Genomic DNA, 23,792 nt, shown 5'->3' with positions numbered 1-23,792 from the left:
TCAGGCGCTTTGAATGACATAGTTGACAATCGAGCCCAAGCTGTTGACGTCCATACGCGCTTCGTCGAGAAGCCCAGAGAGCTCCGGTTGATCCTTGAGCCAAGCCAGCTCCGCTGCGAATGGAACTGGCGGGAGTGCAGTTGCACCAGCAGGAGCATTGGACGTTGCGGACGCGACCGACGCCTTTGCAGGACGAGCTGCATGCATATCAGCGCCATGAGCTTCCGGCGCTTGTGGCCAGATCCTGTCCTTCAACAGACGTGCCTCAATCTCCTCGATATCAAGCCCTTCGTAGCCAAGTGCCTTGATCTGAACGGCGACAAGATGCAGGATGTCGAGCGTGTGGCCGGTGATGGGCAGGACGATCTCTTCCTCCACCACCTGCGCCAGTGGCTTTGATAGGGGAGCCAACGGTGCTTCCACTTTCTCGAGTTCCTGGAGCAGTTCGGAGATGGCCGGGTCGACAGCACCGTCTTCGGCTTCGGGCGCAGGGGTCGCGTTCGCGATTGTATGTGCGCCGGAGGCTATGTCATGCTCAGCGGCACCAGATGGCGTAGCTGTCCCTGCCGCTTCCTCGGTCGTGTCACGCCACATGAAAGGTCCGCGACGAGAAGCAGCGGTCGGTTCTGGCGTCGCTTCCGTCTCTTTCGCCTTGCGCAGCGCTGCCGCCAGTCTCAGGCTCTTCTCTGCTTCTGCGATCTGCTGATCCTGCTCGTCGTCGACTTCGTCCAGCAGCATGGCATGGTGAATCGCACCACCCACAAACTCGCCGACGCTGCGAATGTAGGCGTTTCCGGCGACTCCTGCGTATACCACATCTGACAAGCTCTGACTCGCGGCTTGCCGCTCTGCTAGTGATATCTCGCCATTGCCAGCCTTTGCGAGAGCGACAGATCGCCTGAGGATCTCCCTCGCATGCGTCTGACCGTGTTGCTCCTGTCTAAGTTCGGCCTTGATAGCTTCAATGCCTTGCTCTCCTAGCAAAGCCGTGGAGAAGGCGTCCGATGACGGGATTGCTGCTTGACGTTTGCTGTCGTCATTTGCAGCCTTCCCTTTGGCCATGGTCTTGGCCGGTGCGGACGATCCTCCGCCCTCAACGCGCGGCACTAGAGCACCCAACGGCCCGAGGTCGGTGATATCGAGAAGACGTGTCAAAGTGGGTCGGAAGTAGCTCCAGTCCTCGAGAGTCTCGCGTTCTTTCTCGCGCTCCTTGTCCTTTTGCTTCTTCGGCCTCTTGTCGTTCTTGAGAGCTTCGGTGTAGGCAGGATTGTCCCATGAGTGAAGCAAGCTATACGCGTCTCGATCCTGCAGCGACTTGCTAGGCAAGCTAGGAGCGTAGAACGGCAGATTGCGGAAGTGAGGGGGGAGCGCCTCAACGTCGTGGCTGAAATTGCTACGCTGTGGCTCGGCTTCGGGTGCGATGGCTGTATAAAGTGGGTCGGGCGCACCAGGACGCGCAGGCGGTAACGTCGAAAGCGGATCCTTGTCGCCCTTTTCTCTGGTATCACCTTTGCCATCTTCATCGTCGTCTTCGCCGTCATCTGCTGCGGCCTTGTCCTTCGCCTTCTCCTTTTCCTTTGAGCGCTCCTGCTCTCTATCCTGGTCTTTGCTCTGATCGTCTGCACTGCTGCTAGTGACGTAGTCGCCCGGGACGAAAGGAATGGGATGAAGCGACTCGATGATCGGCATCAACACGTTTCGACCGCTGCGATGCAGCGTCAGGAAAGCCTGCAGGTCGTCAATGTCGTCGGGATTGATCGAGCCATCGTCGTCGAAGGAATAGTGGGCATTTGCTGGTTGGAGCTGGGTCTGCGACAGTTCGGCGATGAGCTGAGCGGCGGCAGCAGCAGAGCCAGCTGGGTCGAGGGGGGCACCAATGGCATCGGTTGATATGCCTGCGGATTGGGTTCCAGCAAGCGGCGTCGCTGAGCCTGCCAAACCTGTGCGTGCGAGCAGACGTTTCGGAGTTCCAAGAGCACCGAGACGTTGCTTGTGTTTGACATGTTTGGAAGCCCTGCTTGTCCCACCTGTTGCAGTCACGGTTGCTCCCATCGGACTTGCCAGCGCCTGTAGAGGCGTGCCCGTCACTGCTGCTAGTCGTCTCCTCAACGCACTGGGACTGGCCTGTCGCTGTCCCATGGGTGTTGATGGAGTTCCGCCGGGCTGAGACGAGCCGAAACGTCGACCACTGATGCCGGCAACCCCGTCTACCGTGACAGAGCGCTCTCGATTCATGCCAGCGCGCATGCCACCATCCTCATCCGAGGCGTCGTCGTCATCATCATCGTCGAGATCCATGTCACCCTCAACCTTGACGCCAGCGCCGGGCTGCACCGAGTCTTCGCGTGTCAGCGTCCCACCCGTCAAGCCAAGCGCAATCGCAGCTCGTTGCCGTGCTTGGGACGTGCTTCTCGCAGCCTCCATGATTGCCTCAATACCTGCGCTAAAGGCAAAGCGCGATCCCCGAGCAGCCGAACGTGTCGTCATATCCTCGGCGTCTTCTTGGTTGGTGAGTTGTTGCATATTTGCATCGTCTACTGACTGCTGCTGGAAAGCTGTGGATGCACGAAGCTGCCTTCGACCGGGACCATCGCTCGTGGAAGACGGCCCGTCCAGGACGCCAGCAGAGGTGGTAGCCGCTGCCTCTCTCGCCAGCCTCTTCTGCCGCCGGAGCTCGTCGCCCTTGACACCCGCACGACCGTTGTCGTTGACAGCCATACCTTCTCGCTCTATCGCGCGGTTACCCCAAGCGCCAATACGCTTGGCTTCGTTGTAGTAGAGCGTGCCCTCCGGATTGAACGTCATCGCATTTGAGATGACCAGCTGGAAGTCAGCCTTGACCTGGTCAATGTGGCTGTAGAGACGCTGGTCGACCTTGCTCTGCATGGTGCCGAAGTCCATGGGCGTCTTGATGACGTCGGCATAGCCGGGTACCTCGTCTGGGTTGACGGGCTCGCAGAAGAACTTGTAGCTGTCGCGACGTTGAAGGTTCTCGATGAGCTTGGGCAGCGCTTCGTACAGGCCTTTGGATCGCAGTCGCTTGATGGGTCGGCGAGAAATCTGGCCGTTGCCTGACGAAGTAGTCTTGAAGGCGCCGTTACTTCCACGACTGCGCGGGTTCAATGCTGCATCACCGTTGGCAGCAGAGCTGCTCCCTCCCCCGTGGTCTCCGCTTTGCATTTCTCCAACATCTTCTTCGTCTTCCTCCATTTCTTCTCCATCGTGGTCGTCGCCACCGTTCTCGTGCTGTTCATCGTCTTCTTCATCGTCTTCTCCTTCTCCGTCGTCGTCGTCATCGCCGTCATCGTCGTTGTCTTCTTGCTCAGACGCATCGACGGTGCCTATCTGGTGATCGTCATCTTCGTCGTCCTCGTTCTGCTCCTCGTCTTCCTGATCCTCGGCGAAGTGAGGAGCAAAGCGAGGAGGAGTTGCTTGCGATTCGGCGATGGACGGCTTCCTCTTGAGCGATATGCGAATGCCGAGCGGGTTGCCCTGTCGATTGCGATTGAGCGAAGGGGACTGCTGCTCCGGCTGTTGCAAGTCGGATGATGACGGACGTGGTCGACCTAGCTTGATCTGGAGCGTGCGTCGCTTCGCTGGAGGTTCGTCGGGATGCGAACCGACATCTCTGGCATGCTGCGCCATGCCTTCCGACCGCTTGGAGCCTGATGAGCGCACCCTTCTGAGCAATCGCTTTGCCTGACGCTTTGCAGAGAGTCGGCGTCGGCGTCGATTCTTTTCCGTTGCTGGATCCTCTTTACAACGCAAGGGCCACACCAGCTGCGGTTCTTCCGGTGTAGTGGATACCGCTCTTGCTTGGGCTTGCTTGAGGTCTCAAGTCACCTGGTCGACTAGTTTGCGCTGCTCGTGTGCGTTGGGACGAATAATATCGAAAATCGGAAAGAGATGAAGTGTGCCGTCTGCCAAATTTGGGCTGAGTCGCCAAGGCATTTTTTGGTGTGCTTTCTCGTACGAAAGGAGTTCCTACGACCCTATTCGCCATGGTTCTTCTGTGCTTATACTTGAGCTTTGCACAATCGATGACACGCAAAGTGGTACTGAGAACTCAACAAAAGGGACACAACTGACTTGTGAGATGGGTATTTTGATGTGCAATTAAGTGAAAGATAGAGAACGACAGCAAGGCAGAGAGACTATGCTCTCACACCTCTTTGTAGATCTTGATCGTCTTGTCCGCACCACCAGTGATGAGGCGCGTCCCTGTCTGATCAAACGTCGAGCAGAACACGCCTGCCTCTGCATCCAGTGAGCCTGGCTGCGGGACATCCTCCGCAACCTGGAACGGCACTCCCGTGGCGTAATCAAAGAACTTGAGACTTCCATCATCTCCTCCACTGAACAGCACACCGTCTGCGTTGACGCTGAGCGTATTGACGATTGTGTCGTGGGCCATATTGTTGACGAGAGTTCCTTCGGGACATCTCCATGTTTTGATGTTGTTTCCACCTGCGCTGCCCGAGGCGAAGGTGTATTGCGTGGGATGGATAGCGAGTGCGCGGACACTCTTCTTGTGGTGGGTGAGCGTGGTGATCGACTTGCCTGCTGCGAGATCCCAGAGCTTGACGGTGGCATCCATAGAGCCAGAGATGATCTGCGGCTCCGAATCTTGACAGGCAACCGAGGCGACAGTACCGCGATGTCCGGTCAGCGTGTGGATAGCAGCTCTGGTGCGCATATCCCAGACCCGGACTGACGAGTCCCTGCCTCCCGTCACGACTACGTCTAGCGTCGGGTGGAGCGCCAACGAGTAGATACCGGAGAGGTGTCCGCGGTACTGTCGGATTACGCGATTCGTCTCCAAATCCCAGCACTTGATCACCCTGTCTTCGCCCGCCGAGAAGAGGTACGGATGCCTAGCGGATACAGCGATGCCTCGAACGGTCGAGATGTGTCCAGTAAGCGACAGTTTGAGCTCGCCCGATGCGAGATCCCAGATCTTGATCATGCGATCACCAGCACCCGTGGCAAACCACTTGTTGTCCGGCTCTACAGCGACGCAGCGCACCCACCCGAGGTGGCCAGAGATGACACGCGAGAGCTTCCAGTTGGGGTGATAGGCGGGTTTGGCTTTGCGATTCGCCATCTCTTTCTTCTGTATGAGCGCTTGCGACAGTAGGCCCGACGAACCGCCTCTGTGAAGTGCGAGCGCCGACGACATTGGAGAGGAAGATGATGTTGCTGCTGCGCCGGTCGAATGGCCATTGCTTCGTATGGTAAGAGCTTGGCTGGACGAAGAAGGAGCGCTGGGCCCGACCGATGTTGTCAAAGACGAGGCACCTCCATCCATTTGATCTATGAGTCTCGAAAGGTGCGTTTCGTCTCCTCTCCGTTTGCTTGCTCTGACCGCCGCTGCTGATGAGGCATTTGTCGCTCCGGGACGCATTGGGCCAGCGGCAGCTTGTTGCTGGGCAAGGATGGCGGCGGGAAGAACCTTGGCATCCGCATACTCGGAGCTGATCTTGGAAGCAAGATGGATCTTGGCTGGTTCAAGAGCGGAAATGTCGCCAAAGTTGTCGGAATCATACTCGTCATCGATGTGGAAGAGGAGCCTTGCTCGCTTGGAAGATCGAGCAAACAAATCGGAGAGTGGAGGCAAGCCGACTTGCTGAGCGCCGACAGACGGCTGTGACGGGCCAGCTACCGGGCTTGCGGAGGACGATGATGTCGCCGCCATGATTGGTGAAAGACGGCTGCGGTTGGATGCAGGCTGAAACAGAATAGGCGTCGAATAGTCGATGGAAGGAAGACCTGAAAGTGACTGCGAAGGATGTACAACCTGAATTCGGCTTTCGGCACTTTGCACGAGAGCAAATTCGAACGCGTGTAAGTGCTCAGTCTTCTGACCCTGGTAGCCAGTCGCATTCAATTTCAACAAACTATGTTCTGTTTGTATGTCACCTTTGTTTTGAATACGACTCGATGATGGCACCCGACACAGTCCACATCCGCGGTTCGTTGCTTCCACCACCTCTCCAATCGACATCCATCTTCAAGTCACACCTGCTGGGTATCTGCGCGACCTCACTTCGTCCATTCGCACCACTCCGATACCAAACACGAGTAGGAACACGTGCATCACGCTCGATCGAATCACGCTGATAGGACCCACCACACACGCGAGAGGCTTCGCCGCTCGATTCCACATATCGTCGCAGGAGCAGTCGCCAACGAATCGCGTTCACACCGCGGTGATCAGAGACTTTCCGTAACCCGCAAGGCGCACGTAGCATACTCCACAATGTCTTCTAAAGACCTCTCACTCGAGGAGCTCAAGGATGTGCAAAAGCAGCTCTCCAAGCTCGCAACCTCGTCCGACTCGGAAGCCATCCTCTCGCTGTTTGCCAAGCTGAAATCCGGCCTATCGGCACCGACGGAAGATGTCATCCGTCAAAGTAAGATCGGAGTGGCGGTGGGAAAGATGCGGTCGCACTCGGACAAAAAGGTCGCAGACCAAGCAAAGTCGTTGGTCAAAGACTGGAAGGCCATCGTGGACAAGCAAAGGGCGCAGTCGTCTACAACCAGCAGCAAAGCGTCCTCTTCCACTGCATCGCCTGCTCCTACATCCTCCAAAACAGACAGTGCCGCCAACGGAAACGGCACAGCGTCGGCGTCACCATCATCCACACCTTCAGCAGCAACCAAACCAGCGTCCTCCACCACCAAAATCGACTTCGAGATTCTCAACGACAAGGTACGCAATGCATGTCTCAAGCTCCTCTACCAATCGCTCGAAATCGGCAAGGAGACACACGGCTGGAACGACTCTCAGATCTTTGATGCGGCCGTCTCGGTCGAAGCAGCCATCCTCTCCAACCAAGGCAAAGGCTCCGTCACCGCCGACTACCGAAACAAAGTGCGTAGCCTTTCGCTCAACATCAAGGACAAGAACAACCCGGATCTTCGCGCACGCGTCGTCGAAGGCGACATCGCAGCGGACAAGCTCGTCACCATGACCAACGAGGAGCTGGCGAGCGATAAGCGGAAACGAGAGATCGAAGAGCTGCAGATGCAGAATCTCTTCAAGGCCAAAGGAGCGGCTGCGCAGGAGGCGGAAACCGACGCGTTCCAGTGCGGAAGGTGCAAGCAGAGGAAGACGAGGTATTATCAGATGCAGACAAGGTCGGCCGACGAACCGATGACGACGTTTGTCACTTGCACCAATTGCAACCACAAGTGGAAGTTCTGTTGAGCACAAGCAAGGTCAAATCTTTCGTCGTCTGGGGTTTGCTCGATTGGAGCTCTTTTGTATTAGTAGGTAAAAGGACAAAAAAGGACCAGACCCGGTGATCTGTCTATCGTGCATTCTGTTGTTCCGTGTGCGGATGTGGATGTGGGCGAGGAAACGGTCAGTGCTTTTCTGATGGGACGATACAACGCTCAGCATCAGCGTGAAGGCAGCACTGTCGCTCATCGGTCTTGATCACACCCTGTGCTTCACACGCCACTGTTACAGTGAAACGATGACTTGGTATTGACGAAGCAGGCTCGATGCTGAGCCGTAAAGAGAGCCATGAAGGAGCGCGGGAAGGGGGAGAAGTGTACACGAAGGAACAAGACAGAGCGATGATTGTAAGAGAAACCCTTTTGAAAGGTCATTTTGCCTCAAACGGCGGTGGGTTGGGGGTGAGCAGCCTCGAGATCCTTCTCGCTGCTGGCGGGCGAGTACTTGCTCTCCTTGGCTGCGACGGCGTGGCTGACCTCAGCACCGTCCTCGGGCCTGATAAAGTCGTGAAGCAGCGGCAAAACCAGGACCTCTTCTCCGACCTGCGTCAGGTCGATACCCAAGTCCTCGTCCTCCTCGCTGGCCCTGAAGTGGCAACCGGGGATGCGGTCGATAGCGAAGAGCAGGATCATGGTGACGACGAACGACCAGCCGAAGCCGGAAGCCGAGTCGGCGAGCTGGTAGGCGAGCTGGATCCAGTTCTTGTTGATCCAACCACCGGGGATGGGGGTGGAACCGTCGAACGAGGCGACGCGCGAATCGGCAAAGATACCGGTGAGCAGGTTGCCCACAATACCACCTACACCGTGAGCGGCGAAGATGTCCAAGGCATCGTCGTAACCGAGGAGGTTCTTCAGACCCGTAGCAAAGTTGCAGGCGGTACCGCCGAGAACACCAAAGGCAACAGCCGCCGGGGTTCCAACATAACCACTAGCCGGGGTGATGGCAACCAGACCCGAGATGGCACCGGAGCAGAAGCCGACAGCCGACCACTTCCTCTCCAGCCTCCAGTCCCAGAACATCCAAGTCAAGCCACCCACAGCGGTAGCCACCTGGGTCACCATCATGGCCTGCACCGCCCTCAAGTTGGCGCCCAAGGCCGAACCACCGTTGAAGCCGAACCAACCGAACCACAGGAAGACGGTACCCAAAATGACGTACGCCACGTTGTGGGGTCGGTAGGCGAGCTGCTCGGTTCCGTAGCCCTTGCGCTTTCCGAGGAAGATCGAGATGGCGAGCGCTGCGGTTCCGGAGGAGATGTGGACGGGTGTACCACCGGCGAAGTCGAGACCGCCCATGACGTTGGCCCAGCCCTTGCCAACGTTCCAGGTCCAGTAGGCGATGGGGTTGTAGACGATGGTGGACCAGCAGAAGGCGAAGATGAGGACAGGGCCGAGACGTGCTCGGTCAGCGAAGGCACCGCAGGCGATGACGGGTGTGATGGCGGCGAACATGAGCTGGTAGATGCAGTACAGCAATTGTGGGATGACGTTTCCTCCGGTGGAAGCTTGGATGTCGACATTCATAAGTCCAAAGTTGTCGAGATTCTGTAGAGCGCAACCCCAAGCCGAACGCAAAACCAGGAACTCGTCAGAAAATCTCATTCCTTGCATCCCTGCAAAGCATCTGCCGAGAGAAACTTACACCAATGAACTTGTTGCTCGAACCGGTCGAGAAAGCCAGCGAGAAACCCCAGAAGAACCACTCGAAAGTGACGACGGACAGCACAGTCATGGACATCCAGATCATCGACAGAGCCGACTTCTTCCTAAGCAGACCTGCGTAGAAGAAACCGAGACCGGGAATCATGATGAAGACCAATGCGGTGGAGACAATGATCCACGCCATGTTGCCGAGGTTGTAGATAGTCTCGGTTTGGACGCCATCGACATCGTAGGTGGCGATGAGGTCGCCGCTGGTCGTGTATGTGGCGTTAACCATCTTTGTGTTTTTAGACCGGCAGTGCCGTGGGAGAGGGAGGAGGGGACGGAGGGAGAGGAAAGCTGTTGTACAAGCTTTTGCTCGGATGGGAGCGGGCTGAGGCACCGAGCGGAGCGCCTTGGTGGTATGTGGTAGAGAGGACACAAAGAGGAGGAGAAATAGGGAGGGTACGGGTTCCGGAATGAACGACGAGGATTATATAGTTGGCTTACAGCAAGAGTGGGTGGATGCGCCACGAGAGCATCGGACCGGGAATCGATGAGATGGGGGCGGACAGGGCCTGGGCGAACGTCCATTGAACCACGAGACTTGCTCTGTTGCGCAAACGAGCGTGGGGACAAACAAGAGCGAAGGCCTTGATCAGAGATCAAAAGGCAGCCCGGTTCAGGAACCGACGACGGCGAGCGGCATCAGATCACACATGATGGGAGGCACTGTGGAAGAAGAGGGTGCATTTGCGCTCCGACAGAACACAGATGCTGGGCAAGCTGTCCTGCATTGCGCGGAACGGCGAAAGGCCCTGCATTCAATGTCGACAACGCTTGTTGATAGGAGCAACACGGAAGATTTGAAACGCTCCCTCAGTCCGCCTGTTCCGTCGAGCTGCGTTGATCGCCCCACCCTGAGAAGCCGGTACGCCTTTCATTGTCTCGTTTCGCTCATCAACGACGAAGCTTGATTGAGCCCCACTCGAGTCCTTTGCCAAGAGCATCTCATTTAACAAATCGTGCTGGTGAGAAGGAGCCGCTTCATTCAAGCCAAGACAAGGGTGGGAACTGCAGAGCAGACCGAGTTCTTACGCGAGGAGGCAGCCAAGATGGCTGAGCAGTTGCTCTCTCTCGGCGGGGTAGCCAGCTTACGAGACGAAATAAGCAGAGCTCAATGGGCCGCAAAAGGCAGCCGAGAGAGCAAAGGGAAGGGAAAGGGATCGTCAGAAGATAGAGGTGGCAGACGAACGAAAGGGTTCTCGGAGGGAGCGTGATAGCTCGGCAAAGCAGGACAGGAAACGCGCACAAGCGGACGTGGGATTTCTGCAATGTTTTCCTTATCTTTGGCGCTCCGAGATTATTTGGGATTTTCGTTCCTGATTTCAGAGTTGGCCGTGTTTGGTCACCAACGCCGCGCACGCTCGTCTCTCTGCCCCTCTCTGTGCGTGAGCCTGGATGCGCAAAACCGTTCCTCGAGGCGAGCTTCGCTTGCATCCTTTGTCTGGACCCTTTGCGTTGCTAGCACGGAACTGCTGCGAGAAGCACGCACGTTGCGCGATGAAATCATTTCAAAATCAAAGCGTCGACGGCACGAAGCAAAGGTGGTGGCCGTCGTCTATGAACCCAGGTCGAGTACGCTTCGAATCGTGTGAAAATGCAGAAGCCACCTCTCTCTTTTACTTGATCGCTGCCTTGTCATCAGCTCGGAACCACTCGGCAGCAACCCCCACTCGATGGCATGTCTTGGCACGAATGGGTGGTGTGGTGCATATGCATCGACATGTTGGCGTAACTGTCTACCATCTCCAAGCAAGTGCAAGACTGGGACAAGCATCTTGGCAACACATCAAGCGAGACCAATGGTACCATGCCTTATCACGGAGCAGCCTGCAAGAGCCTGTTACAGTACCGCTGTTTCCCCGGCAAGAACCAATCTATGATTCTTGTTCCTGAGGACCGCCTTCAAGCACCGCACGATAAGCAGGTGAGCCTTTTTTTTTACCGAAAACAGAAAGCCACATTTTTCTCAATCAAGCCGCGTGGGGCAGCCAGGACCCTCCTTTTTTGACTTTGTTTCACCGAAGAGATAAGGGAAATTGGCGTGCCCAGATGGACACACACGACTACGGTTTGTAATTTCACCGAGCGCTCGAGAGGGTGCACCAAAGTGATTTGCCCTGCTTACATCTCTTTCTCCGGCGGTTCGAGTCGATGGGGAAAATGATAAGCTGCTGCCGATAATTTGACTCTCCGCCTACAACCCATCAAAGCGCCAACGACACGCAACAGTCACGGTGATACCTACCATAACCTCGGACGCAAAGCCAGATATATAGTCAACACCAACCTCCGTTGCTCGTCAGTTTTTCCTTCTGAACCGGCCTGATGAGAGAAGACTCCGCTTGATGCGTCGTCGAGATCAAAGCTCGTGCTCAAGTCGATCGAAAGCGAGCGACTCGTGGGCGTGGGTCGGCAGAGTCTCAGCTGCGCCGGACTGAGTGTGGGCAGATCAAAATCATATCTGGAACCAATCAGAATGCGTCCTTTCTCTCTCAGTTCAATCAAAATGCCATCCTTTTTGGGTCTAACACCCACTACCCTAAAAAAGAATATCGGCGATCGAACGTTTTGTCGCATGCCGATCCATCAGGTCGCACTTGCTCACCCGTCACTGTCGTCACACGCTTGATCATGTTACAGAAGATAACGCAGTCACATACTCTTGCTTCATTGCTTCTCACGTCGCAATCCATGCATGCTGTCAGAAACTCTCTGCATTGAATGAATGGAGATCCCAGCGATTGACAATCACAACCACTCCTTGGGGAAGTCCTTCAACGAAGGTCGATCGGCCCTCAAATAATGACGCTTCTTATCCTGCCTGATCATCGGAGACCTCAGATCCAACGGCAATTCATCCACCTCCTTGGTCCTCACATTCGCTTCCTTCACCAGCGCATCCAACGTTTCCGAGCACCACTTCATGTTCTGCCTTTCGTTGGGAAACAGTTCGCACGAGATCTTGATCTCTCCCTGATCCGGCTTTGCTGCATCGTTCGATCGTGGGTGGAATCTGCTTCCGGCCAACAGCAGAAGCTTGTGTTTGGATTTCGCGTCTTTGACGGCACCGGTCTTGACGAGGTCGTCGACGTTGACGTTGAGCACCACTTTGCGCGATACCGGGTGGTTCTCTCCCTGGTAGTGCTGGAAACGGAACTGAAGGCATTGCGATGCCTTAGGTGGCGTGTAGGTCTGACGGAAGGAGGAGAGTTTGGGGATCTCGAACTCGACCGTGCGCATCACTTGAAGCATCTCGCGCTTGCGACGAAGGATCAGGTGTCCCAGAGTCGGTACGTCATCGTAGTTGAACTTGGGCATCTTTCGGAGCGACATGGGATCGTTGATGTTGCGCTGCTTCCTTGGCTTTGCGGATGCTCGTGCAGAGACGGAGAAGGCCCTGACCATCGTGGACGACGAGGCTGAGGAGGAAGAGGATGCGACATTTGCAACGTTGCTTGCCGTCCGCAAAGACGATCCGAGATTTGTGGCGAAGGACATGACGAGGCGCTGACAGACAAGAGCAGCTCTTGTGAGGAGTATGTCGGACTGTGTGGTGTTGCTGTGACTTGAAGCTCCAGGTACGACGATGTGTGAGCACCAGCAGCGTTTCAGCGGAGATGGTGTTGGAAAGAGTTGAAAATTGCAAAGCGAAGTCCGAGAAGAAATGCTGCAGCCCGCTTGCTCTGCTTTTTGTCCGTCACGTGCCGACGACAGTCTAACACCCCTGACGAGCATCTCAGAAAGCATCGACTGCTCCGCGGTGGACCCTGGAAAAGATTTCAGAAGAAAGTCTTAACTGGCGCATCTGCAGCTTGGCTTCGCTTTGCATCTCTCTCACACCGAGCATCCCCACAACACCATCAAGTCGGCACCCCCCAATATGCAGCCAACACCCGTCCTCGCTGCCTCCGAGGCGCCATCGGACACATCTCAGGCCACGCTAGACTCGACCATCACTCACTCCTCTAGACCAGTCGAATCACTTCCACCTGCGACTGTCTCGAACGGCACCAGCAACCAAGAGCAGTACCTCGTCGTCCTCTCCGGTCTCATCGGCAGCGGCAAGTCCACCTTTGCACGCGCACTCTGCCAACACTACCCAAACTGGCGTCGTTGCAACCAAGACGAGCTAGGAGATCGACACGCGGTGCTCTACGCTGCCCGAACAGCCCTGCTCGCCGGCCATCACGTTGTCATCGACAGGACCAACATCGATGCCAAGCAGCGAAGGACGTGGCTCGAGCTTGCACGTGAACTCTCCACTCCCTCTGCGTCCATCGAAACGGGCGCACCGCCGATCCAGCCCAGAAACATCGTCACCGTCTCACTGACCCTGACCATCTCCACCGTAGTCGCTCAGGAACGTCTGCAGATCAGAGTCGGACACGAAACCATCAAGACGCCCGAAGAAGCGCTGGGGATTTTGCCGCACTTTTTGAGGTCGTACCAAAAGGCGACGGTGGAAGAGGGTTTCAACTACGTGTTGACCTACCCGGCCGCAAAGATGTCGATGGAACCGAGCGCGGATGAGGTCAAGGCGATACTGTGGGATCAGTTGCAAGGGCAGACGAGAGCGTCGGGCGTGATGCCGGACAGGCCGCCGCCGAGGGCGGGCGGCGGAGGGAGAGGGAGAGGAGCAGCGAGAGGGAGGGGTGGAAGAGGCGCTTCGGCTGTATATGCTCCTCACCACCAGCATCAACACTATCCTTATCCGCAAAAACAACCACCACCGTCATTGCAAGACCCAGGGCAAGGCCCCGCCGCCACTCTCAACGCAGTACACCAGCAGATGCCACCACCATCCTTTGCAGCAGCAGCAGCAGCCGCTCCCTTGCCAACGGAGGCTTTGCAGGTTGAAAGTGTTGCGCAACTCCCTCCACTCTAGTTTCTCGGTGCAGTTTCTCGGTCGCACATCTTCGAATATACCCCACTCTGCATCGCCAAGCTTGCTCTGTTTCGGCCTATAGTGTAACATTACGGTTATGAGCCAGTCTTGGTAAATGGCTCTTGCTTTTCCGCCGATCTGTCTTCAGACTGATCGTCTAGCTTGGCTTTGGACTCCAAATCGCGTGCCAGATCGTCCAACTTGCTGCTATCCTCCTTGATGGTAGGATTGGCAATTGGAACGACTTTCTTGTTCGACTGCGCGTCGGTACCGCGGTTACCTTTTGTCTCTGGCGCCGTGCTGACCTGCTTGTCACCGTCCAGCTTCCTATACCCATCTGCTTTGAGCTTCATCAACTCTGCCTCCCACTCTTCTCCCACGAGCCTGACCAGCTCGGCGACACCATCATCCGCCTTGCCTTGGTAAAACACATCCCTCGTCTTGCCCTTGCCACCATACGTCAATCCATCGAAGTCGAACCCGGTCTCGTTGTACATGCCTGCACCCATGCCTCCGCCTGCATATCCGTCTGAACTCGCCAGCTCTCCGACGCGCTCCAAGTTGATCAACACCCTCGGACAGGTCTCTGGGACGGCATCGATGAGGCTGGCAAAGGGTTGGACTTGGAGACTTGTTCCCATGACGATGAGCAAGTCTGCGGATTTGAGATCGGGAATGCAGCGGAAGAACCTTGCCGGTAGGGATTCCCCAAAGAAGACGATGTCTGGTTTGACCAGCCCACCTTCCTGCTTGCCTCTCTTTCTGCCGGGACACTTTGGGCGGGGACACCTAGCTATGCTACCGCTCATGACTTTTTCTCGAATCCAATCATCCTCCACCCTCTGCTTGCACACTATACACGTCGATGTAGCGAAACTCCCATGTGCCTCGACGACCTTGTCCGCCTCCACACCAGCAATCCTCTCGAGCGTATCGACGTTCTGCGTAAACACCCGTTTGAGCTTCCCCTTCTGCTGCAGAAGCGTGAGGAAGTAGTGTGCGAGTGCTGGTTTGAAGTTTCCCGGGTAGAGGTGTTTGGCGAGGGTGAAGAAGGGTTGTGGATGCTTTTGAAAGTAGCCAATGTCGAAGATGGCTTCGGCGTAGGGAAGGTTGTACGCGGCGAGGTTTGAGTAGAGGCCGGTGGTGGGGGAGCGGAAGTCGGGGATGGGGGGTGAGGCTGAGGTCGAGATTCCGGCGCCGGCGAGCACGACAACGTTGCGGGTGCTGGGCGAGGCGAGGAGAGAGGCTACGCCGGATAGGGTGGGACCGTGTGGGGATGGGAAGAAGCGGTTCTCAGTGGGAACAGGTGAGGCGGACGGGCTGGTTGAGCTCGACGATGACTTGGAGTCCTTTATGTCCGACATGGTGGCTGCAGTCACGACCAAGGATTGTAGAGCGAGCTCCTGATGGTGAACATGAGGGTCCCGGTGGGACCGTATCACTGCATAACGAGTGTCGTGTGGAGGCGGCTGGGCGGACACCGTGCACCGTGCGTGGTGAACCACTTTTTTTGCGACCTCGATTTCGTGACGGCATTTCTCGTTTCCTGATTCTGCGGTTTCCACTTTTCAGCTGCGTATTCGCGGCATATTTCCGAACCCAAATTAGTGTGGGGCGGGAAGATGAAGAGGTCACCAAGTCGTGCTTGGCAAGCACACTCAAGTTACCGCATTTCCAAGGGTTACCGTTGGTCGCATTCAAGTCGTCATCGAACGATCATGCCTAATCCAATATAGCTCGCTTGACCTACGTTTACTATACCCCTCTACAGAGACGTTGATCCGTTTCTTTAAAGCCGTGCGATCAAGATGCTGTGGAAGACGCCACCATACTCATATCGCAACGGGTGGTTGAGGTCACGTTGTGTGGGTTGAGCTCGTCCGTGTGAAAAAGACGAGAGTGGATGAAAGTAGTATAAAGTGGAGCAGCGTCATTTGATCCGACTCTCGAACTGCACCGTCGGGTTGGTAAATCTTCTCAGCACCTTGGCCACCGAACTCCTTTCAACTGACTCTTGCCACATCCGCCCCCCTCTTACAACCTTCCTCCTGCAATACCAAAACGGACAATCGAAAACATGGCAAATCTCGTCACCGCAAACGATCCACGCAAAGTCGTCGTCATCACGGGCTGCTCTTCCGGGCTGGGTCGATCGATGGCCATCGAATTCGACGCTCAAAAAGACTACCGAGTCTTTGCGACCGCACGCAACTTTGAGTCACTCCGCGACCTCCCCCCCGGTATCGAACGCGTTCAGCTCGACGTCACCTCGCCCGAATCCATCAAGGCGGCGTTCCAGTCCATCGCCCGGACCACACACGATCGCATCGACGTGCTCATCAACAACGCAGGCGTCAACCTCGCCGTCGGTCCCCTCATCGAGACTCCCATCGACGACATTCGCAAAACGTTTGAAGCCAACCTATTTGGTCTCGTCGCAGTCACCCAGGCTGCTGCACCCTACATGATCCGACAGCGATCCGGCACCATCATCAACATCGGTTCGGTGGCTGCCATCGCCTGTATGCCTTTCGGCGGTCCTTACAGCGCCTCCAAATCCGCCGTCCACGCCCTCTCCGACACGCTGCGTCTCGAACTATCCCCCTTCAACATCAACGTCGTCGTCGTCGTTCCAGGTGCCATTAAATCCAACATCGCAGTTAACACCCTCAAAAACCGCTCCAGCTCGGAACCTGCTTCGGACGGAGATCTAGGCTACCTCCCCGCGGATTCGCTGTACAAGCACGTCGAAGATCTCGTCAAGTTCCGTGCAGAGTACAGCCAGCAAGGCGAACCTACTCCGAGCGAAGTCTTTGCAAAGAACGTCAGACGATGGGTGACCGCAACTCGTCCGGGTGCGTACCTGTTCACGGGCAAGAAGAGCTCGACCGTGTGGTTCGCGTGGTACCTGCCCTATAGGCTCAAGGACTATCTCTTGGGAAAGTTGTTCCAGATCCGCAGGATTGGAGAGGACGCTCACAAGAACAAGAACATCTGAGCCAAAAATAAAATAAAACGAACACCACAAGTATCTCTCATCGGCCTTTGTCTTCAATCAAGTTGTGTCTCTACACCATTGCACGAAGGCATGTGCATTTTCGGCATGTTGCCGATCTAAGAAGCCGCCTGAATCGGCAGCCAAAGCGTCCTCCCCTGATCCGCAACCAGAAACACATCCTCCTCCGCCGCATCCTTCTCCAACAACCCCATCCCATCCCTGACCCTACGAAACTTCAACCGTTGCATCTTGCACGCCTTTCTCAACTGCCTAACGTCGCCCTTTGTCTGCTCGTCGTTCCTCACAAACGTGCCGTAATGCACCGCCAGACTGACCATCCTTCCTGCTTCCTTTTCCCGATCGTCTTTCTCCTTGTGGAAGATACCGTGACACTCGACGGCGTCGTAGGGATCCATGTGGATGCTCGAAGTGAGTGTGCTGCTGACCCTGGGGAACGGGGAGAAGGCTCGCGGGAAGGGATCCCATGATCTGAAGTAGCTCAAGCTCGAGCCGACCGAGATAGGGAGCAGGAGCAGGTCGAACGGTTGGAAGCGTTTTGCGATCTCGGCGAAAGCGGGACATGCCGGGTACTTGCTGCGCTTGTGAGGGTTGTCGTGGTGATACTTCAGACCCGTATCTCCGGCGAAGAACGAACAGAACCGTTGCTCATCGTGCTTCCACTCGACCACCCAACTAGCCCATAGACTAGCATCTTTATCACCTGCTCCCCTTCCACTCCCATGCTGAGCAGGCGTACACCAGATCTTCACCTCTCCTGCGTCTCCTTCTCCTGCAGACACCTGTGCATGATCCCACCAATCCAGCTCGCTAACCTGCTCCGACTTCCATCCAAACCCCCCACCACCCGTCAACTTGTCCTTCACTCCCAGCGGTACAAACGCATGAATCTGATCGCCACGCACGTGTCGCAGCTGTCTGAAGGTGTGATAGTCGAGATGGTCGTAGTGCGAGTGGGAGATGACGACAAAGTCGATGGGTGGCAGGTCGTCGACGTTGCACGGTGCTGGGGTGAAACGCTGCGGACCGGCTGATTGGGATGGTGAGCAGCGTTCGGAGAAGATCGGATCGAAGAGGATGTTGATGGATCGAGGTCGGGTGGAATCGTCGCTTGGGCGGGAGGATAGCGGTGGTAGTTGGAGGAGGGTTGTGGCGTGACCTAGCCAAGTGACTCTGGCCGCTGGTTTGTCGGGATTCTTGGGGTCTTGCCAATCTCTGGTCGGCTGTGTTTGCGAATCGTAACCTGCGTCGGCTTCCTTCTCGCCGGAATCTTGCTTTGCACGATTCTCGCTATCTTCCTTTCTCGGGCCGTCCACCTCCTTTTCCGACTTTCCTTTCGACCAGCCCCAGTCTGGCTGCACAACCTCAACCTGATCCCAATCATTACCCAACTCTGCATCTTCCCATTGCGCCTCATCGCGCTCTCTGTGAATCTTCGAATCTGACTTGAATCCACTGGCTCTCTTGCTCCCCCTCCCCGACCCCTCGATATAGCTATCCGGCAAACCCCATTTCAGGCCTCCACCCAGTAAGCCCTTGATTCCAGGTTTGCGGAAACTCTCCGACCATGGATTTTGGAAAGTCAGCCGATCCAGGATGTGACTCTCCTTTTCTTGACTCTGCCTTTCCTCTTCTTGTTTCTGCTGCTGCTCGTTGTTGTTGGGGCGGGAAGAAGTGCTTTGACGCGGAGACGTGAGTTGGCCGAAAGCGGTGGACGTTGCGCGTGTCACCTGCGAAAGCGCGGTCGGGACCCAATGAGAAGGCAGGTCTTCCGGATCGACTGTGTGAGAGTCGGCGATGGGATCGGACGATCGACAGTTCACAGTGATCCTGTATGGTGATCTGGTAGAGGTCGGTTTGGTCGATCCGTCGTGTGCAGCGTGCGAAGTGTCTTCTGTCGTAGTCTGCGCAGTTGGCTGCTCTTCAGATGAAGAAGAGGAGCGTGAGGAGGAGACAGAGTCGGCGCCATCGACGCTATCTCTACCCTCGAGCGTTTCAGATACGGTTCGGTGGTGTCGTTCGTGTGGTGGTAGATGTGCTGGATGATGATGGTGCTCTGTGGTCGACATTGTGGACGTGTATCTATGGAGATATGCTGGGGTTCTTGTAGGAGGAGCACAGGAGGGGAGTGTATGAAAAGAACTCTAAAGGCAGGTGGATGGAAGGATGACGATACTCTACGTTCAATGGATGGCACGAACTTTGATGTCGAGCCTGATCCAAGGGGCTCAGTGTGGCTTTTTGTCTTGGCATTCTTTGATCTTGCATAACAGCAGCCTGTCACGGTGCCTGCCAAGCAGGATCGACAAGGCATCCCAATCTCGCTCTCCCGCTCAGCTGTCAAACATGCATTTCCGCGTCATGGCGCAGAATCTCGTTCCACAACCTAACATCTCTTTCAAATTTGGAGAAGAATTGGACCCTTGATTCCCTTTCGCTTTGTCCTTGCATCCTTCTTCACAGCGTCCGACAACGACGACGACGAGATGCCCTCGCCTCCTCCAGCACCCTTCGTCGTCGACCACGAGCGCATAGCAGATCTCGCACACACTACCTATGCCACCACACTGCCACCACGAGGCGGAAAACCCGGCGTCAAATCGAACGGTCGAATCGAACACACCGTCCTCGCTGCTTTCGTCCTCTCTTACCCCTCTCCCACTGGCGAATCTCACGACGAATACTCGCTAATCTCTCTCGGGACGGGACTCAAATGCCTGCCGTATTCATCGCTCTCCGTGAATGGGGATGTGTTGCATGATCAGCACGCCGAGGTACTCGCGAGGAGGGGGGCGAGACTGTGGTTGTTGCAGAGATTGCAGCACGAGGTGCAGTGTGACGAGATCGGGTTGAGACTGTTCGAAGTGGGTGCTCAGGAGGAGTCGAGGAGGTGGAAGCTGAAGCAGTATGTGAGGATGCACCTGTACATATCCACATTGCCCTGTGGAGATGCCAGTGGCAGGCTGTTGGAGTATCAACGTGCAGCACAGGATCACGTCGCTGGCAAACCCAACACCCTCACTCCAGCCCAACTACTCCAGCTACACACTCACACACCACCCCCTCCCCAACATACATCGTTGAACATCCTCAAAGACGAAGAAAGCGTCGTTCGTCGCGGCAGAGCATCCTCATCCAACCAGCCTTCCAGCACAACCCTCCGCACCAAACCGGGTCGTCCCGACGCCCCCGCCTCCATTTGCATGTCCTGTTCCGACAAACTCGCCCTCTGGAACCACCCGCACATTGGTCTACAAGGAAGCCTGCTTTCGGCTGTACTCGAGCCGATCCGCATTCTTTCCGTGACGATCTGCGATCATCCTACCAAACACATTTTGCCTCCTTTCTCGAATTCCCCTTCAGACCCGGCGATCGAAACTCAAAGGGAAGAGCTGAAACGCCTGCTTGCAGCAGACTGCCTTCGTGCGCTCCAACGAGCACGTCCACCTTGCGATCCCGACCCGATCATCGTAGGGTGGTCAACTACGCCCTTCCCGGACAGCAAAGAATCCAAACTCGAACACGCCTGGTCTACCTTCCTCACCACCCACACAGATTCACCACACATATCGATGTTCAAGGAATTCGAACCTGTCAGCTGTCCAAACTCTGTATTGTTCGTACGAGATCCGACGCTGGGAACGGCAAAAGGGACGGTGGAGAACCTTGCAAGTGGGACGAAGATGGGTGCGTCTACAAAGCGTGTTGGGCGAGGGGAGGCGTTGAAACCTGCCGCTAGGTCGGTGTTGTGTCGAATGAATTGGTTCAGGTCGTTTGTGGCTGGGTATGGCGCCATTTGTGGAGTCGAAGCGGTTTCAAACGGAGACATCTTGTATGGAGATGCGAAGGAAGGGGCGTTCGGCGACGGGACGAAGGTGTACAGGAGGAGGAAAGCGGCGTTGCTAGGTGGGACGGAAGATGCAGAAAAGCATGTGGAGAGGTTCTTAGCGAGTGCAAGGGAAGGCACGGCGGTCAAGGCGGTGTTTGAAGCAGACCAGGGGAAAGAGAGAATCGCGGTGCAAGATACGGCTGGTGTTGAGGTCGCGCAGGACGATGCGGCGAAGACTGACTTCAAGGCTTGGCTGAGGACTCCAGCTGTCTTCTCACAATTCGATCTTCATGGGCGCCATTTTGAACAAATCACACTTGAAACGCCTTCAGAGATGTCAACATCACAACACACATCCGCACCAACCAAGTACACGCAACTGTGAAACTAGAAACTTGCAATTCGACATCGATTCAATTGTGAGAAGGACCTGCTTGCTGCGTGCTGCTGGAATTGGCACGGTGTCTTTTCACGTCCCTTTCTCCAGTCTCTTGACTGTCTCGAGCACGTCGAGATGACTCGGCCTGGCTTTCTTGGATTTCTGTGTCCTTCGACTTCCCCGTGTCGAGCTTGATGATTGGTGGGAGAATGATGCGTGACGTCTTCACGCCCGAGCTGGAGGGAAACGAGTTCGGGTTGTTGTCCCGCGGAAGGCGTCCAGACCAGGAGCAGCACCCGTACTCGTCGAACCGGTAGTATCCAAGCCAAGGCATGGTTTCGACAAGTGAAAAAACGTCCTGTTCGTCCCAAGGATCGTGTCGATACATCGCCTTCTTCCCTTCATCTCCTGTGCTGGTGGGACCTTTAGTGAAGCCCGTATGCTGTACATCGTGGCGCTCTGCATGACGGATAAAGTCTTCGTAGACAGACTCGGATCGAGTGTCACGGGTTTCCTTTGCAACTATGCGGACCTCCGTCGGCTCGAGGCCATTTTTTTCGCGGGAAGCATTCCATACGTCCAGCAGCTTTTGCTTCCCTGCCTGAAGTCCCCGCCAGAAATAATCGTGTTCTTCGAGATAGGATCTCCAGCCATCGTATTCGTCGCCTGCTTCTTGCAGACCCATGTCCATGCTATCTGCCCAGAGCAACTTGTTAGGATCATCATTGCCGCTGGCTGTCCTGAATAAAGTCGAAAGCGCCTCAGTGGCAACGGATGTCTCTTTCCTCGAGTGAGGAGCAAGCACGTTTCTTCGGATTAGCTCCTGGATTAGGTCGTACGGCTGATGCATTTCGTACTGTTGGACTCCAAAGACCAAGAGCTTCAGCTTCGGCAAACTACACGAATTTGCGGCTAGAAGGCCAATCGCCGCGAGGAAGATATCTTGAATGACCTGCCATGGATCTCCGTCCGACTTATTTGACTTTCGTGTCCAGTACGCCTTGCGGTCGGTCAGGTAGTCTTTTAGACGAGCCAGCACGCTTGTACTGCTGTCAGAAAACTCTAGGTGCTCGAGTGTTGAGCATGGTGATCGTCCTGCTTTGATAGCGTCTTGCATCGTACGATCACGTCGAGTGGCCTTGAGATCACCTGTCAAGAAACCATAGAATTCCAGAGGCATTGGAACGTTGTCAAGTTCAAGGTGCGTGAGTCGGGAAAGAGGTGCGTAGGAAGTCACTTCCCTCAGCGACAGGGGCCCGGGCGCTAGGTTTCCTCGATAGGCCCATTTGAGCCCGAGGGGGCGGCATCTGGTCGTCCTTGAGAGAAAATGGACAAACGGATGGTTCGTGGGGCTTATCCAAGTGCGACCATATGAATCCCCGTAGCCATACCCAAATTCTTCTTCGGCATCAGTCGCCACGATTGAGAGGTAGCGCACACGATGAGCGAGACTGGCCAAATTATGAACATCACATCTGCATTCGACCTTCGGGTCATCAAAGTAGTGTCGGAAGGTTTCATCGATATGAAGAGCTCGAATCCAGCCCGCTAGTTCGCGTTGTCTGAGTTGAGACGATTCGTCTCGGCTGAAGAAGAATGCCGGGAGAAATGCACCATACGGGTAGTCATCGTCGAACTCGCCCTGAAGAAAAAGCCACCGGTTGAGTGCTGGCAGGGCCGAGAGCTTGAGTCTTTTGCAGGTCAAACCCAGTGCAAGAATGTCTGAGTTGTGCGTCGTCACGTCGGGCAGCGAATATTCATGAAGGGGGCTCTCACGAGCTTGAGGGAGCACAGATGGGCGGAGGTAGCTTATAATGTGCTCCCATATCTCCGTTGGAAGACGAAGCCAATCTAAAGAAGCATGGATCGATTCCTTGCCTACATCTACAAGGATGTTGTCCGTGGGAGGCTTGTCTTCATGGCGAGTGCTGGGTTTGTCTGGCTCCGATTCTTGCATTTTGTCAGATGGAAAATTTTAAGCGGCGAGACGTCCAAGAGTCGAGGATCTGCGAACCCGACCGCAAAGACTTACCAGGTGGGAGGGGAGGAGAGGTGAGCCGGGAGGGGAAACATATTTATACATTTGGGGCTTTGGCCTGCCCGAGCGCCTGGGAAGCGTCTCATAGGGCCCGAGCTCAGCCCGTTACAGATTGCACGCACATGCAACAAAGGGCTCTCAGCTGCAGCAATTTTTCCCTGCTTGAACTCGTGGCATTACAATCTGTGATCTTAGAAAATCCGTTGGACTCGCACATATCGCTCTTCGTTCGAACGAAATGAGATGGTCCGAGGAACGATGGCGGCGACTGTAACTCCCAGTCTGCCAACGCGAAAAATCTCCGGAAACGTGTCAATTCGCGTCGTCGTCATCCCGCTTCGAAAGGTCGAGACACTCGGAAATCCTGTCTGCTCGAATGCCGCCGTCTCTGCGAGAGTGACCAGCAGGCTAGGAGACGACCATGCTCTACAATTTTGTGTCGCACGAAGCCCTCGCCAACTCTTTCGGAGAGCTCGCATGTTCAACCCACACGACGGACGCACGCCTAAATTTCGTCCTGTCTGATTGATTAGATTCGGGACACGTGTGGGCGCAGGGCGAGCACCGCTTAATTTTGTGCTCCGTGAATTTCCTTCATCGACGTGCTCGACGTTCACCATGCAATTCTCCGGCCTGACCTTCACTCGCGATCTTGGATCGACTTGCGGACGAAACCAGTCAACTTCGATTGAT

The 23,792-nt window shown here is 55.7% G+C and overlaps 11 protein-coding genes across 11 annotated transcripts; 4 read left to right on the top strand and 7 right to left on the bottom strand.

Moving 5' to 3' along the window:
• PHSY_006474 (transcription factor) lies at window positions 1-3,645 on the bottom strand (the record flags this gene model as incomplete). Its single annotated transcript, XM_012337076.1, has 1 exon — window positions 1-3,645. One exon carries the CDS (start codon window positions 3,643-3,645, stop codon window positions 1-3), a length of 3,645 nt encoding a protein of 1,214 aa, XP_012192466.1.
• Window positions 3,646-4,162: 517 nt separating this feature from the next.
• On the bottom strand, window positions 4,163-5,695 carry PHSY_006473 (hypothetical protein; the record flags this gene model as incomplete). Its single annotated transcript, XM_012337075.1, has 1 exon — window positions 4,163-5,695. The coding sequence occupies one exon, from the start codon at window positions 5,693-5,695 to the stop codon at window positions 4,163-4,165; it is 1,533 nt and encodes a 510-aa protein (XP_012192465.1).
• A 564-nt stretch (window positions 5,696-6,259) lies between these two features.
• PHSY_006472 (hypothetical protein) lies at window positions 6,260-7,210 on the top strand (the record flags this gene model as incomplete). The annotated part of the gene is made up of 1 exon (XM_012337074.1): window positions 6,260-7,210. One exon carries the CDS (start codon window positions 6,260-6,262, stop codon window positions 7,208-7,210), a length of 951 nt encoding a protein of 316 aa, XP_012192464.1.
• Window positions 7,211-7,623: 413 nt separating this feature from the next.
• Window positions 7,624-9,184, bottom strand: PHSY_006471 (ammonium transporter; the record flags this gene model as incomplete). The annotated part of the gene is made up of 2 exons (XM_012337073.1): window positions 7,624-8,790; window positions 8,888-9,184. The coding sequence occupies 2 exons, from the start codon at window positions 9,182-9,184 to the stop codon at window positions 7,624-7,626; spliced, it is 1,464 nt and encodes a 487-aa protein (XP_012192463.1).
• A 2,516-nt stretch (window positions 9,185-11,700) lies between these two features.
• On the bottom strand, window positions 11,701-12,699 carry PHSY_006470 (likely mitochondrial ribosomal protein Rsm24p; the record flags this gene model as incomplete). Its single annotated transcript, XM_012337072.1, has 1 exon — window positions 11,701-12,699. One exon carries the CDS (start codon window positions 12,697-12,699, stop codon window positions 11,701-11,703), a length of 999 nt encoding a protein of 332 aa, XP_012192462.1.
• A 133-nt stretch (window positions 12,700-12,832) lies between these two features.
• PHSY_006469 (hypothetical protein) lies at window positions 12,833-13,837 on the top strand (the record flags this gene model as incomplete). The annotated part of the gene is made up of 1 exon (XM_012337071.1): window positions 12,833-13,837. The coding sequence occupies one exon, from the start codon at window positions 12,833-12,835 to the stop codon at window positions 13,835-13,837; it is 1,005 nt and encodes a 334-aa protein (XP_012192461.1).
• A 95-nt stretch (window positions 13,838-13,932) lies between these two features.
• Window positions 13,933-15,201, bottom strand: PHSY_006468 (class I sirtuins SIR2; the record flags this gene model as incomplete). Its single annotated transcript, XM_012337070.1, has 1 exon — window positions 13,933-15,201. One exon carries the CDS (start codon window positions 15,199-15,201, stop codon window positions 13,933-13,935), a length of 1,269 nt encoding a protein of 422 aa, XP_012192460.1.
• A 713-nt stretch (window positions 15,202-15,914) lies between these two features.
• PHSY_006467 (likely dihydroxyacetone phosphate reductase) lies at window positions 15,915-16,835 on the top strand (the record flags this gene model as incomplete). The annotated part of the gene is made up of 1 exon (XM_012337069.1): window positions 15,915-16,835. The coding sequence occupies one exon, from the start codon at window positions 15,915-15,917 to the stop codon at window positions 16,833-16,835; it is 921 nt and encodes a 306-aa protein (XP_012192459.1).
• Window positions 16,836-16,951: 116 nt separating this feature from the next.
• On the bottom strand, window positions 16,952-18,922 carry PHSY_006466 (N-acyl-phosphatidylethanolamine-hydrolyzing phospholipase D; the record flags this gene model as incomplete). The annotated part of the gene is made up of 1 exon (XM_012337068.1): window positions 16,952-18,922. One exon carries the CDS (start codon window positions 18,920-18,922, stop codon window positions 16,952-16,954), a length of 1,971 nt encoding a protein of 656 aa, XP_012192458.1.
• Window positions 18,923-19,339: 417 nt separating this feature from the next.
• On the top strand, window positions 19,340-21,067 carry PHSY_006465 (hypothetical protein; the record flags this gene model as incomplete). The annotated part of the gene is made up of 1 exon (XM_012337067.1): window positions 19,340-21,067. One exon carries the CDS (start codon window positions 19,340-19,342, stop codon window positions 21,065-21,067), a length of 1,728 nt encoding a protein of 575 aa, XP_012192457.1.
• Window positions 21,068-21,095: 28 nt separating this feature from the next.
• On the bottom strand, window positions 21,096-23,018 carry PHSY_006464 (hypothetical protein; the record flags this gene model as incomplete). The annotated part of the gene is made up of 1 exon (XM_012337066.1): window positions 21,096-23,018. One exon carries the CDS (start codon window positions 23,016-23,018, stop codon window positions 21,096-21,098), a length of 1,923 nt encoding a protein of 640 aa, XP_012192456.1.
• Between the last annotated feature and the right edge of the window lie 774 nt (window positions 23,019-23,792).

Source organism: Pseudozyma hubeiensis (assembly GCF_000403515.1).
Source record: "Pseudozyma hubeiensis SY62 DNA, scaffold: PHS58, whole genome shotgun sequence".
NCBI classification, from domain to species: domain Eukaryota; kingdom Fungi; phylum Basidiomycota; class Ustilaginomycetes; order Ustilaginales; family Ustilaginaceae; genus Pseudozyma; species Pseudozyma hubeiensis.
Note: the sequence above shows the minus strand (reverse complement) of the source record. Positions and strands in the feature narration are given on the sequence as shown.